Source organism: Microtus ochrogaster, unplaced genomic scaffold (genome assembly GCF_000317375.1).
Source record: "Microtus ochrogaster isolate Prairie Vole_2 unplaced genomic scaffold, MicOch1.0 UNK41, whole genome shotgun sequence".
In the NCBI taxonomy this organism is placed as follows: Eukaryota; Metazoa; Chordata; class Mammalia; order Rodentia; family Cricetidae; genus Microtus; species Microtus ochrogaster.
The window spans coordinates 1507050-1522329 of NW_004949139.1; the positions used below are offsets into that span (position 1 = coordinate 1507050).

Below are 15280 nucleotides of genomic sequence, written 5' to 3' on the forward strand. Positions count from 1 at the left end.
AAAAAAAAAAAAAAAAAAAAAGTTCCAAGAGGACAGGCTAAGTAAGGCATGGCTTTGTTCATTTGTCTCTGCCTCAGTTATAGGGAACAGGACCCAGAGCTCAGATTTATAATGATGTACTTTAGAACTTGGATTTGTTGGTTTACTTGACAATCAAGGGACTCCTATATGCTAAGCATCTGGCTTGTAGATCCCAATAGGTCTGTATGGGCTATAATAGGAACTTAGCATTTCTGAAATTCTTTCCATCTTTCTTTGGGTTGAAGGGTTTGTATTTTCCAAATAGCCATGATAAAATTAATAGAGTTGAGGAATGTTAGGTCCTCAGTGCTAAACACTGGGAACTTAAGGGAGAGGGTGTGGGCACCAGGTTTATATCACCTGACCTAGAGGCAAGATTTCAACGTAGCAAAGGGGCTGAGAGGCTCTTGGGCCAAGGAAGTAGGGGTGTCATAGTATCACTATTAAGATAGAGAAGGCAGGGGTGTCATAGTATCACTATTAAGATAGAGAAGGCAGAGGTGTCATAGTATCACTATTAAGATAGAGAAGGCAGGGGTGTCATAGTATCACTATTAAGATAGAGAAGGCAGAGGTGTCATAGTATCACTATTAAGATAGAGAAGGCAGGGGTGTCATAGTATCACTATTAAGATAGAGAAGGCAGAATCTTTTTCAGAAGGCTCTGGAGAATGACAGTATGGAACTGTGCAAAGGATGACGCTGGTGAGAGGAGTGATCTGAGCTGGAACTGGGGTTAGAACTCAAAGGACTTGTGTCCAGATTCATGCTCCTGCATATTTGTGTTTGTTCTCTGCTCTCTTGAGTTAGTGTTCTCACTGTGTTGTCCAGGCTGCTTTGCACTCTATGTCCTAGGTTTTTTCTGCTTGTTTCCACTCCTGTCCATGATAAGCTGACAATATTCTTCTGTGTTTTGTCAGGCTGTTGTCAGAAGGTGCAGATGTCAACACAAGGCACAAACTTGGCTGGACAGCACTGATGGTGGCAGCCATCAGCCGAAATGACAGGTAAGAATCTCCTTCCATCCAGGGCCACCTCCCTGGCTGCTCGGCCACCCTTGCTGCCCCTGCCATCTCTGCAGTCCCAGGTGCTGCATGGTGGATGTGGAGAACCACATGTGGTTTCAGATCATAGCAGTACCAGTCACTGGCTTTGTGGCCTTAGGCCAGTCACTGATGTTGTCATAGCAGCCACGTTTTTAAGAGCAGATTTTAAATGGTTCCACGCCTGTGAGTTTTCACTGTATTGAGAAGCTGTCCGTTACTGCCCTTATTGAGGGCTCTCCTAGTGAATTTTTCTTTGGAGGGTCTGGAAACTTCCATCCGTTCCTTCTGTTGGTGGCTGTGATGTTTTCCTACCTACTTTCCCCTTCATCAGGTTATAGCCATCATGTAAAGAAAACAGTAAGGACTGGAGAGCTAGCTCTGTCACTGAAGTGCGTGAGGACCATGTGTGAGCCTAGTGCACCAGTGGCTGAGCACTAGGGAGACTGCAAGGACAGACAAGTGGATCTCAGGGACTCTTTGGTCAGCCACTCTGAGTCAGAGTTCCAGGTTTGATGAGATGAGGACCCTGCCTCAAAAAGTCAAGTGGATTAGGCTAGGCTAGGCATGGAGGCAGTAACTGGTGGATCTCTGAATTTGAGGCTAGCCTGATCTACATAAACTCGTTCCAGGCCAGCCAGGGCTACATGAGACCCTGTCTCAGAACTTGAATAAACAAATAAATGAGTGGACCTAACATCTGCCTCTAGTCTACACACACATGGACATGTGCACAGGCACATGTGCATACACACGCAAAACACAGCAGACGTGGCATAGGCAACCACTTGTAGCTTCTTTTTTGTTTGCTTGTTTGATTTTTTTGTTTGCTTGTTTGTTTTTCAAGACAGGATTTCTCTGTATAGCCCTGACTGTTCTGTAACTCACTCTATAGACCTCAAACTCAGAGAGATCTGCCTGCTTCTGCCTCCCGAGTGCTGGAATTAAAGGCGTGCTCCACTGTGCCTTGCCTTATTTGTATTTTTCATGGCCACTGCACAAAATATATATTGTTATATTCATTTTACAGTTGAGAAAACTAAAGCCCAGAGAGGAAAGGTGTTTTCTCTAAAGCCATGTAGGCAGGCTAACCCGGCATGCATAGTGTGCATCTTATTCCGTGTCAGTCCTCCAGCCCCAGCTTTCTGGTTTCTGCCCCCGGATCTCCAGAAGTCTAGTGGGATGAAGTGTATACTCATCTAGCTCTCATTGTATGAAAGAAATTGTGCAACAAAAACAACAGCATATTTTTAGATTTTTTTTACCCAGTGCTGGGGATTGAACCTAGTGTGGCAGGCATGTGCGGCAGGCACCTTTGTAACATGGGGGACCAGGCCTGCTTGTTTGGGTTTCTGCCTCGCCCGGTACCCCACAACTGTTTAGCCCCAAAGAAAATCACACATAGGTCTCTATAAATTATAAGCTGATTGGCCCATTAGTTCTAGCCTCTCACTGGCTAACTCTCACATCTTGATTAACCCTTTTTCTGATCTATGTTAGCCATGTGGCTCAGTACCTTTTTCAGTGAGGCAGATCACATCCTGCTGCTCCCGTTATCTGGGCAGGAGTGGGAGGAATCAACTTCCTCCTTCTCAGAATTCTTCTGTTCTCATTGCATCATTTTTATTCCCTGTCTGGTTTTCCCACCTATATTTCCTGCCTGGCCAGTCAGCATTTATTCAAAACATGATTGACAGAATACAGACAATTCTCCCGCACCACGCCTTCCCATTGAGACATGCCAGCTTTTGAAGGGATGCTGTCAGAGAGCAGCTACTAAATTAATTGATGGAGGCACCACTTTTAATTCTCCTGTCAAGCAGGTCTTTAAGGCTATTATTGCTAGTTCTGACCACTTTGGAAGAATCTGAAACATGGAGAAAAACCACAAAACTGGGGTTTTTGAATTTTAGGCATTGATCTGCCTCAGATCACCTGGAGATCTTTCTTTAAAGATGTGGACATGTGCTGGTGGTGTGGCTCAGTGGTGGAGTGCTTGCCTGGTCCTGGATTCCATTTCTAGCATCACAGAACAAAACTAAAAAGATACTATATATACTTTGTTTTTGAGACAATTCAGTTGTGATTCTGTGTTTAAGTGTTTCTCCCCATGAGAAACACGTTCTAGTCTTTGAATTACCAAACCATGGGGAGTGGGACTGGAGAGATAGCTGAGCGGTTAAGAACTGGCTGCTCTGCCAGAGGACCCAGATTCAGTTCCCAGCAGCCACACAGCAGCTCACAACTGTCGGTAACTCCAGTTCCAGGGTATTTGGCACCCTCATAGAAATATGTAGACAAAATACGAGTGTACATAAAATAAAAATAATCTTTTATTTATTTATTTATTTATTTAGGATTTCTGCCTCCTCCCCGCCACCGCCTCCCATTTCCCTCCCCCTCCCCAGATCAAGTCCCTCTCCCTCATCAGCTTGAAGAGCAATCAGGGTTCCCTGACCTGTGGGAAGTCCAAAGACCACCCACCTCCATCCAGGTTTAGTAAGGTGAACATCCAAACTGCCTAGGCTCCCACAAAGCCAGTACGTGCAGTAGGATCAAAAACCCACTGCCATTGTTCTTGAGTTCTCAGTAGTCCTCATTGTCCGCTATGTTCAGCAAGTCCGGTTTTATCCCATGCTTTTTTCAGACCCAGGCCAGCTGGCCTTGGTGAATTCCCGAAAGAACATCCTCATTGTCTCAGTGTGTGGGTGCACCCCTCGCGGTCCTGAGTTCCTTGCTCGTGCTCCCTCTCCTTCTGCTCCTGATTTGGACCTTGAGATTTCAGTCCGGTGCTCCAATGTGGGTCTCTGTCTCTGTCTCCTTTCATCGCCTGATGAAGGTTAATATTCAGGAGGATGCGTATATGTTTGTCTTTGGATTCACCTTCTTATTTAGCTTCTCTAGGATTGCGAATTATAAGCTCAATGTCCTTTATTTATAGCTAGAAACCAAATATGAGTGTTTGGGTCTGGCTTACCTCACTCAGGATAGTGTTTTCTATTTCCATCCATTTGTATGCAAAATTCAAGAAGTCCTTGTTTTTTACTGCTGAGTAGTACTCTAATATGTATATATTCCATACTTTCTTCATTCATTCTTCCATTGAAGGGCATCTAGGTTGTTTCTAGGTTCTGGCTATTACAAACAATGCTGCTATGAACATAGTTGAACATATACTTTTGTTGTATGATAGGTATATTCCCAAGAGTGGTATTGCTGGGTCCAGGGGTAGGTTGATCCCGAATTTCCTGAGAAATCACCACACTGCTTTCCAGAGTGGTTGCACAAGTTTGCATTCCCACCAGCAATGGATGAGTGTACCCCTTTCTCCACAACCTCTCCAGCAAAGGCTATCATTGGTGTTTTTTATTTTAGCCATTCTGACATTTAGGTGTGAGATGGTATCTTAAAGTTGTCTTGATTTGCATTTCCCTGATCGCTAAGGAAGTTGAGCATGACCTTAAGTGTCTTTTGGCCTTTTTTGGTTTTTCGAGACAGGGTTTCTCTGTGGTTTTGGAGCCTGTCCTGGAACTAGCTCTTGTAGACCAGGCTGGTCTCGAACTCAGAGAGATCCAACTGTCTTTGCCTCCCAAGTGCTGGGATTAAAGGCGTGCGCCACCATCGCCTGGCTAATAAAAATAATCTTTAAAAACAAGTGGGGAGCTTATAATCTAATGTAGAGGAGTACAGGTACAGAGAGCAGGACAGCTGGGGATTGGGGTGCAGGAGCTACAAGGTGTGAGGGGAATGGGTGGAAGCAGAGTCCATGACTCACTGTTTCTTTGTATGTTTGTTTGTTTTGTTTTAATTTAATTTTTTTATATTTATTGAGCTCTACATTTTTCTCTGCTCCCTTTCCTGCCTCTCCCCTCTCCACTTCAATCCTCCCCCAAGGTCCCCATGCTCCCAATTTACTCAGGAGATCTTGTCTTTTTCTACTTTCTACTTCCCATGTAGATTAGATCTATGTAAGTCTCTCTTAGTGTCCTCATTGTTGTCTAAGTTCTCTGTGATTGTGGTTTGTAGGCTGGCTTTCTTTGCTTTATGTTTAAAAACCACCTATGAATGAGTACATGTGATAATTGTCTTTCTGTGTCTCGGTTACCCCACTCAAAATGGTGTTTTCTAGCTCCATCCATTTTCCTGCAAATTTTAAGATGTCATTATTTTTTTCTGCTGTGTAAATTTTTTTCTCCATTATGTAAATATACCACATTTTCCTTATCCATTCTTTGGTCAAGGGGCATTTAGATTGTTTCCAGGTTCTGGCTATGACAAACAAAGCTGCTATGAACATGTTCTTGTGTCATAATTGAGCATCCTTTGGTTATATACCCAAAAGTAATATTACTGGGTCTTGAGGAAGGTTGTTTTCTAATTTTCTGAGAAATCGCCACACTGACATCCAAAGCAGCTGTACCAGTTTGCATTCCCACCAGTAATGCAGAAGTGTTCCCTTTTTCCCACAACCTCTCTAGCATAAGTTGTCATCAGTGTTTTTGATCTTAGCCATTCTTTCAGGTGTAAGATGGAATCTCAGAGTTGTTTTGATTTGCATTTCTCTGATGACTAAGGATGTTGAACATTTCCTTAAGTGTCTTTCAGCCATTTTAGATTTCTCTGTTGAGAATTATCTGTTTAGGTCTGTACCCCATTTTTTTTATTGGATTATGTGATCTTTTGGTGTCCAATTTCTTTAATTCTTTGTATATGTTGGAGATCAGACCTCTGTCTGATGTGGGGTTAGTGAAGATCTTTTCCAATTCTGTAGGCTGTCATTTTGTCTTGATGACCGTGTCCTTTGCTTTACAGAAGCTTTTCAGTTTCAGGAGGTCCCATTTATTAATTGTTTCTCTCAGTGTCTGTGCTGCTGGGGTTTTATTTAGGAAGCAGTTCCGTGTACCAATGCGTACAAGTGCACTTCCCACTTTGTCTTCTATGAGGTTCGGTGTGGTTTATGTTGAGGTCTTTGATCCATTTGGACTTGAGTTTTGTGCATGGTGATAGATATGGGTGTATTTTCATTCTTATGTATGTTGATATCCAGTTATGCCAGCACCACTTGTTAAATATGCTTTCTTTTTTCCATTTGATATTTTTTGCTTCTTTGTCAAAAATCGGGTGTTGGAAGATGTGTGGTTTGACATCCGGGTCTTCTTTTCGGTTCCATTTATCCTCCTGTGTGTTCTTATGCCACTGTTTCTTATGAGTAAAAAAAAAATGTGTCTGCCTCAGGTTATGAATGGGAGTTGTTACTCTTTGGTGACCAAGGACACATGTCATCTCTGTATGCACAAGCACACATTATCACACACATTACTTTCCACCACTGATTCTACCTATACCCACCTACCCATTGTCTTGCCGAGTTTCCAGGTTTTTCCATATGTGGGGAAGACCCAGTGGTGAGGAAGCAGACGATGTTTCTTCTATGTGTGGTATTTTCAGAGTTGAGCATTCTTCTTAAGAACACTCTCAATTAGTGACCAGATTGCTGGAGAATGTGCTTTTGGGGACACTGCTCTCTGAATTTAATGGGGTTGATTTAACTGATGACTCTATCCTTCTCCAGGGCAGTAACAATTCAGTGATGCCTGCTGAGCAAAATGAGTGTTGGCTTTTTACCTACATGGCTTCTAAGATTATTACTAGTTGGCTTGGGTTTTTTGTTTGTTTGTTTTATCTTTGCGTGTGTGTGTGTGTGTGTGTGTGTGTGTGTGTGTGTATTTGTTCCACATTGGGCTTAGCCCTGACCTATCCCTTTCTGTTTTGTTTTTTAACTAATGCTTGAAATTGAACCTATAGTCTTCTTTTGGGATGGAGGTATGGGTTGAGATACGGTCTCATGTAGCCCAGACTGACTGAACTCCTGATCCTCCTACCTCAACCTCCTGAGTGTTGGGATTTAGTCATGTGCCACTTTGTTTTTTAAATATGGGTGGGTGAGACAGTTCTATACAAGCATGTGCATATGCGTGCAGGTGCACTCATTAATATATACACTTGCAGACACTAGAAGTCAGTGTTGAGCCGGGCGGTGATGACACATGCTTTTAATCCCAGCACTTGGGAGGCAGAAGACAGGTGGATTTCTGAGTTTGAGGCCATCCTGGTCTACATAGTGAGTTCCAGGACAGCCAGAGATTCACAGAGAAACCATGTCTCAGAAAACAAAAATGTTGGTGTTGGGTATCTTTCTGTATCACTCTCCATTGCATTTTTTGAAATGTAGCCTCTCACTGATGCCCTCTTGAGAAAGAGACCTGGTTAGTTGTCCTCATCAATTTATACCATGAAACCCAATATGGACAAGTTCAGCAGAACCACCAGGAATGGGCTGTCCATGCCTGCTTCAGCATTGCCGGGGCATAAACTTCATTCAGTCTCTTATTGAACTTGCTGATTTGGCTGCCTGACTGGCTAACAAGCCCCTGGACTCACCCGCCTCAGCTTCCTCCAGCACTGGAGTTATAGACATGGTCCCATACCCAGCTTTTACAGGGGTACCCAGATCCCCACTCTGGCCTCATGCCCACACAGGAAGCTCTGTTTACCCCCTGAGCCATTCAGGATGATCACTGGGTTCTTAAACATCCATTCCGTGCCCTCCTCTTCCTTCCATTATCCAAGTGGGACAACTTTTTATTGAAAATAGCATTGGTCTGGTTAGGTTATTTATTAATATCACAAAAGTTTGGGGTCCCTACTTTTGCTAGGTACTTGAAATAACATCAGTGATAAACAGATCTCTGTCATATACAATTCTTCTTATGGAAGTATGAAGGGAAAGCAGAGAGGCACCGCCCCTTCATTCAAGGCTGACAGCAGAGGACTTCCGCTTTCTTTAGATATCTGCAGCCTGTGGACCCAAAGAGAGCCAGTTCACCCTCAGGGCTCTAGAATACAATCTCCTCAAATCTTTAAGGCGCTTAACTGCTCACCAATTGGGATTTCTGAATGCATTTATTTTATTTAGTTTTGAATAATAAATGCAGTGTCATCACAGAAGCTTAATTTAAGATTTACTCCTTTATTTATAAAAAGGTTTTGAAGTGACTTAATTAAATACAAATATATATATCAAAGACTTAAAAACTGGATCAAGATCAAAATAATATTTTTAGAAGGAAAGATAATTGTTTCAGGATATTGAACCAGAGGTTTTCTTTTCTAAAAGTATTGAACCAGAGGTTTTCTTTTCTAAAAGTAGGTTGTTTGTGTAAAAATAATATTGAGGAAAATGTGGCATCTCTTGAACTCCTATCTAGAGATTAGTTCTTGAGTTGTACTTAACGTCAGTGGAGTTTGCTGTGTGACTGTAAATCGGGTAACTAATGAAGCCAGATAGCAATCCCGAGTTTTGGTTCTGGAGAGAGACACTTTGGAGTTTAAAGAACTTTGAACTTTTTTCCTATCATTTCATCCATCTGGCCAGCTTCAAACCATGATGTGTCTGGTGCTGCTGTGCTGAGCTACATGAAGGTACAGAGCGTGAGCAATCACAAACTGTCCTACAGAACATGACTTGAGAGTGGGAAAATGGTCTGGCTGCAAAAGTAAGAAGACCTACATGAAAAGCTGGGCAGGACAGTGTACCCAGCTGCCTGGAATCCCAGCCTTGGTAAGGTAAACTGGGCAGGTCCCTGGGGCTTGCTGGCCTACCCTAGCATTGAAGAAGACATTCAGCATCAGCCTGGAGCCTCCACACACATGTGCCCACATAGCACGTACACGCACGCACACACAGTTTGACTGCAAATGACCGAGGACTTGAGTAACATAATGGCCATGGTCCTCAATGACCAAAGACTTCCTGACATTCTCCTAGGACCGTCCCATGGTCAGCACTAGCAAGAGCGTGGGCAGAGTGTTAACAGTCCGGTCACCAGTTTCTGAGCCCCTGATGAGCCTTCTGCCACAAGGCACTTGTTTAGCCTGAGTCTGGGGCCCCCATTCTGTATTGCCCTCTGACCCAGCAAAACTAAAGGCCAAGCCACACGGTCCTGGGCTGATCACTTCTACTTAGAATAGCCTCCACCAGCTAGTGCAAATATATGGAGCTTTCGGTGAAATTCAATTAGTCTTTCTTTAAGAAGGAAAAGAAATCCAATTTTACCAAACACAGACAGACGGTGGACAGCACTTTGATGTTACAACCTCTCAGTGATGCTTTACTTAGTCACAAGTTCATAAGCAAGAAGGCTTAATTACTTGGGAAAACACAGGATTAAAGCTAGGCACAATGTCCGAGTATCCACTGTTGAGCAACTTGATTTGAACCTGTGCACCCAGTTCGTGTGTGGTGGGAACTTTGATGTGGGATGACAAGCTGAGAGTCATGACCTGCGTGGAGAAGCTCCTTCAGATGGCAGTTGCAGGCTGTGTAGGCGGGGAAGCAGGGTCTGCCAGGCCGGTTTGCTCAACTTTGATGTCCAAGCAGGCACAGGCTCCACTGTTTGCTCTTTCACTGGAGGATGGATCGGGAGCCTCCCACCTTTCCCAGTGGACAATGGCCACTGACGGAGTGTGACGACTGTTGACCATTCCAGAAGCCTGGCGAACCAGAACAGGGCTTTGGAAAGTACAGAGCCAGGAGAGGGGAGCGGGGGTGGGAGGGCTCTTTTTAAGACAGTCGTTTCTCCAGATGTAGCTTTCCTTAAAGGTCTAGGGCGGTTGGGAGCATCCAGTGGAGATAAAAATAGTCTTCTATTGCAGACACCAAGCGCAGCAAATTGAAAGTTTAAGTCCTTTTTGTTCCCTTCATCAGAGTACATGTGCAAAGAGAAGCAGTATGTTTAAAAAATGGCATAGATTAGATCATTTTAGCTTCTTATTCTAAAAAAACAAGCAAGCTGTGAAAGCATCAGATGATAGGGAGCAGTATTAGAATATATAAAGAACTTTTACAGATCAATTAAGACAAGCAACTAAATTTTTTAAAAGTGGACAAAAGACTTGAGATGTTGTACTTAAATAAGGGATAGATGGAAAATGTGCACATGAAAAGACACAGCGTTGGTCATTAGGGAAATGGAAATTAAAATTATAATGATATGCTAACAGTCCTAAGTCCTGGCAGGGGTGCAAAAAGAATTACCATGCATTGCTCCCAGGACATAAAATGATACAGCCACATCGGAAAACACTTGAGCAGCTTTCTTACCAAAGGAAAGCAAACGTGCCACGTAGCACAGAAATAACAGCTCCTAGAGAAATAAGGTATTTGTTCTAGAGAAATATAATTCAGATACAGATATCTGTAGCTGCTTAATTTGTAAAACAACCAAAGACTGGAAGTGTCCATCAAGTAGCAAATCGACAAACTGCGGTACGTTCATTTAATCGGATAATATTCCATAGTTTAGGTGCCGGGTCAGGAAAGCTGGAGAGATGGTTTAGTGTTTGAGAGCTCATCTTGCTCGTACAGAGGACCTGGGTTCATTCAGTCCCCATCATCCCCATCAGGCAGCTCACAGATACTGTAACACCAGCTCCAACCCTCTTCTGGACTCCACATGCAACTGCACGCACCCACCTCCCACATCACATAACTCAAATATTTTTGTTTGTTTGTTTGTTTGTTTAGGGTCTCGTTATATAGCCCCAGTTGGCTTCAAACAAGATGTTTTTCCTACTTCATTTGAAGGTGTGCACCACCATGCCCCTGGCAATAAACCTAAGTCCTTTTTTATTTTTGAAAACAACAAGGTGGTTAGGGAGACAGTTCTGTCAGTAAGAGCCTTTGCTTATGCAAATGAACTCTGTAGACCAGACTGGCCTCTAACTCAGAGATCCACCTGTCTCTACTTCCCGAGTGCTGGGATTAAAGGCGGCCGCCCCCACTGCCCAGCTAAAGAACTTTTAGTATGGTAGAAATATTCAATATTGCTATATCTTTTGGTTGGTTGGTTGGTTGGTTGGTTGGTTGGTTGGTTGGTTGGTTGGTTGGTTTTTCGAGACAAGGTTTCTGTGTGTAGCCCTTTGCTGTCCTGGAATTTACTCTGTAGACCAGACTGGCTTCAAACTTAGAGATTCGCCTGCCTCTACCTCTGTTTCCCAAATGCTGAGATTAAAGGCAAGCACCACCACCACCTGGTTTATATTCTATATCTTAATGATTGTGGTGATTATATGTGGTTACCTACATCATTATTAAAATGCATTAAATCATACATTTTGAATAGTTGTCCTAAGCTACAAAGTGAGATTAAGACCAATCTGATTATATCTATGTTGACCCTGTCTCAAAAAAAAAAAATACACATATGTAATCTTTTAAAAGGTATATTTAGAATGATACTTCAAAAGCATAAAATAAATGATACTTCAGTAAACTTGACTTAGAAAAGCATATTTAAAAGCTCTCATCCCAGACAGAGCTAGATGTGGTGGTTCACATCTGCATTCCCAGCATTTGAAAGGCTGAGGCAGGAGGATTCCCACAAGTTGGAATCCAGTCTGGGCTATATAATGAATGAATTTCAGACCATCCAGGGCTAGAGTGAAACCCAGCCTTTAAAAAGCAAAATATAGCATAGGCACACCTATAATCCTAGCACTCAGGAGGCAGAGGCAAGATCATGCAGTAAGTGCTAGGCCATCTGGGGCTATATATTGAGGTCCTGTCTCAAAAAAAACAAAACAACTAGTTAAATAGTGAGATAGATAAATAAAAACTGTCACCTTCTCTAATATTCATTATTAGCTGTGACCAGTGGTGTACTGAGAATTCATGTTTGTGGTATGTAGTTGGTTACCTGGAGTGTTTTGATTCTTTCTGTTGCTGGTATCCAGCAATAGAATACTACGTTCTGATGGTTAGTAGAGAATGGAGATCAGTGACATCGTGAAGTTTTGCTGCTGATGAATCATGAGTCAGTCACCTTTGTCCCAGCATGCATTGGGTTTACTTATGCTCACAGGTATATGACTCTTCATTCCAATGAGGAGAAAGTCTGAACAATGGGGTGGGGGTGTAGCCTTTCCCCCTCCATTCTTGGGCTCCTTACCCCTAGGCTTCATTCAGGCCAGTGAGACCCCTAAATAATGAGGCTATTACTAGGATTCTGAAGGAGACCTCTGGTGTAAATATCCAGATGTGAGTCTTTTGGGGGCCTGCCTGTGTCTGCAAGTTCCTGCCCCAGAGAAGGTGAGAATCCTAGGGAGAGCGGAGACCCAGCAAAACTGTTTGAAATTCCGCGTGAGAGTCTCCCTCGTCCTACTGCCTTTGCCCACCCCCACTCCCACCCCCAAGTGCACTTCATCAGCATCGGAAGGACTGGTTCCCGGCACTGCCTGCCCTGCTTGGCTGGCGTCCCTGAGGAACTGAGCTAATGAGTAGATAACACGCATTTGCCAAGGCCTTCCTGGATGTGGTACCTGGGCTTTGTTAATTTTCAGATGCTGCCATCCTTGGCTGGCGACCATTTAATTCTCTTTCAGAGCAGTCATTTATTTTTAGCATTTGCTTATTTTCCCTCTGCCTCACTCAGGGAAGGGGACCATTAAGTCCTGCCTCTAAGAAACCAGCAGTCCCGCCAGGGTGCTGTTCCATAGGGGAGGCTCTTTAGGCCTCTCCCTGGTGCACTCAGAGGCTCCACAGGTGGTCTTGGTGCCAGCAAGCTGGTGCTGCCCTTGCTGGACTCTGGCAGTCTCCCTGGCAGCCTCCTCTGCTGCTGCTTAGATCCGAGGGCGAGCAGGCAAGGCGTCCCTGCCCCTCTACTTTGGCAGGATCTAAGACCAAAGAGTGCTCAAGGAAGACTCAGTTAGGTTTCAGGTGCTGAGATGGAGCTCCATGCCTAAAGCAGCTTATACTTTCACATCTTACTCCACCGTTGAAGGAAGTGAGGGCAGGATCTCAAACAGGGCAGGAACCTGAAGTCAGAACTGTTACAGAGGCCATGGGGGAGCTCCTTACTGGCTTGATTCCTCTGGCTTGCTCTGCCTGCTTTCTTATAGAACCCAGGACCATCAGTCCAGGGATGGCACCACCCACAATGTACTGGGCCCTCCCCCATCAATCACTAATTAAGAAAATGCCCTACAACCGTATCTTGTGGGTTTTTGTTTGTTTTGTTTCTCTGTAGTTTTAGAGCCTGTCCTGGAACTAGTTCTTGTAGACCAGGCTGGCCTCGAACTCAGAGAGATCCTCCTGCCTCTGCCTCCTGAGTGCTGGGATTAAAGGCGAGCGCCACCACCACCTGTGCCTACAACCATATCTTATAGAGGCATTTTGAGGGTCTCTTCTGTCAGATAAAGTTAATCAAGTTCACTAAAAACTGTGTGTCAAGTTAGCATAAACTATTCAGCATAGAGACCTTACTTGGAAGCATTGGCCACCTTTGTCTCTGGCTGTGACCTCCTCAGCACAAGTGTATCCAGTCTTCCTCTCAGGATATCTATGAATGCAGCCCAAGACATTTGAAGATGACAATGCATATCTATCTCAGTGTCACAGGGTTGGACATCTCTGGCTAGTATGTAAACAGTTGTGGGCTCTGGAGTCAGGTACCTGGGTTTGAACTCATACTCTGCCTGTTACTCACTTGGCAAGTTATTTGACTTCTCTGTGATTATTTTTCTGGCTGTAAAATAGGATAATAAGCAGGTCTACCTCAGCCTGTGAGGTTAAATGTAGAAATAGACAAAAAGTGTTTAGAACAGTGTCCTGCTGTAAAGTAAGCTGTGCTGGGTTTAAGTGCCTCCATTATTATTATTTCTGACTTCCCCAGAAGGGCCTTCAGGTAAACCTACCTTAGATGTAGTGGCAATGGTACCTGCCTCGTCTATAACTCTTAGGTGACTAAGAACCAGTAGAGCTCTGGTTTCCCTTTTCAGCCCTTTCCGTCTTTATACAGGGACCCTTGAGTAAAGTTCTCTATACATAGTTGGCTCTCGTCTCAGGTGGCCCTCTGCCCAATTAGGGCAGTGCCCAGGATTTCCCAGCAAGGAAGGGTGGGCAAGGGTACTAGCCAAGTGCCTGGAATGCCAGTGCCATGCCCCCAGAAAAGTATTCAGGGCTTGATGGTTCCCCACTACTGCTGCTGTGGCCGATTATCTCTGAGTAACAAAGAATCATTTCTAATCCCATTTGGAGTCGCTGTTCACGATAATCCTGTTTCGTAGTAATGATATTCCGTTGCAGCATACTCCCGTTTCTAGTTTGGCAGATGCATGCCTCGACCTCAGACAACCCAAGACACTGCTCAATGGAAAACTGTGCCAACTCATTTGCCTAACATGACAGTATCCGCCCCTCCCCACTTCAATTCTGTATTCTATTCTGGAGTTGTATGTTCAGTGCTCTTTCTTCTGGAGAGTGTGAGTTGGGGCAGGGCGGCTTCCAGTGCCATCTGGTTCAGCTGCTGAGGAAAGGCTGTTCATTTTGGGGACTGTGACATGGTCTAGACCCATTCCTCTTCTTTGAGACATCTTCTAGTGCATCTGTGCCTTAAGCTACTTATCTGAATAGGACTCATAGGCTGGAGGGGCAGGATAGAGTTAGATGAGGCCAGTGTGTCCGAGTTTCAGCAATGTGACAGCTACATGAGTAAAATATGATGTAGGAAACAATATGTTTAATAAATAGTGAACGACCTGGTTAGTTGTTTATCTATGAATGGACGTAAGACTATAGAGCCACAGTCAAGTGATGAGCCATGGGGCTGTGTTCTGTTCATCACTACATCACTGATTTCATTGAGGCCAATCAAACAAGCAGATTAAATGATATACAAAGGTGTATTGATAGGCTAGATGAAAGAACATTATCTCAATGGCTTGTAGCAATGATTAAATTTGTACTGGTAAAAATTAATGGGGACAAGGGTATATACGTCAGGGTTATAATGTTTGTATGTCATGTATAAAGCCTTGGATTTAGTCCTCAACACTGCAGAAAGAATTTATATATATAGGTGTGTATGTGTGTGTATGTACGTGAACGTGTGTGTGTGCGTGCGTGCATGAGTGTGTATGTGGAGACTAGAGGTCAACATTGGGTGTTTTTCTCTGTGACTATAAACCTTGTTGGTTTTTCTTTGCTGGGGAGGTGGGTTCAAGACAGGATTTCTCTGTGTTACATACAGTTCTAGCTGTCCTGTAGACCAGGGTGGCCTCAAAATCACAGAGATACACTGCCTCTGTCTCCTGAGTGCTGGGATTAAAGGCGTGCGCCACCACCACCTGGTAAACCTTGTTTTTTTTTTTTTGTTTTT

The 15280-nt window shown here is 43.8% G+C and overlaps 1 protein-coding gene across 3 annotated transcripts in view; it reads left to right on the forward strand.

Moving 5' to 3' along the window:
• The window catches only part of Clpb (ClpB homolog, mitochondrial AAA ATPase chaperonin), a 123929-nt gene that overhangs the window by 25374 nt on the left and 83275 nt on the right, over window positions 1-15280 (forward strand). For all 3 annotated transcript variants that reach the window (XM_005368790.3, XM_026790099.1, XM_005368791.2), the window contains exon 3: window positions 942-1028. In XM_005368790.3, the coding sequence (XP_005368847.1) occupies window positions 942-1028 (87 nt within the window). The remainder of the gene's footprint in view (window positions 1-941; window positions 1029-15280) is intronic.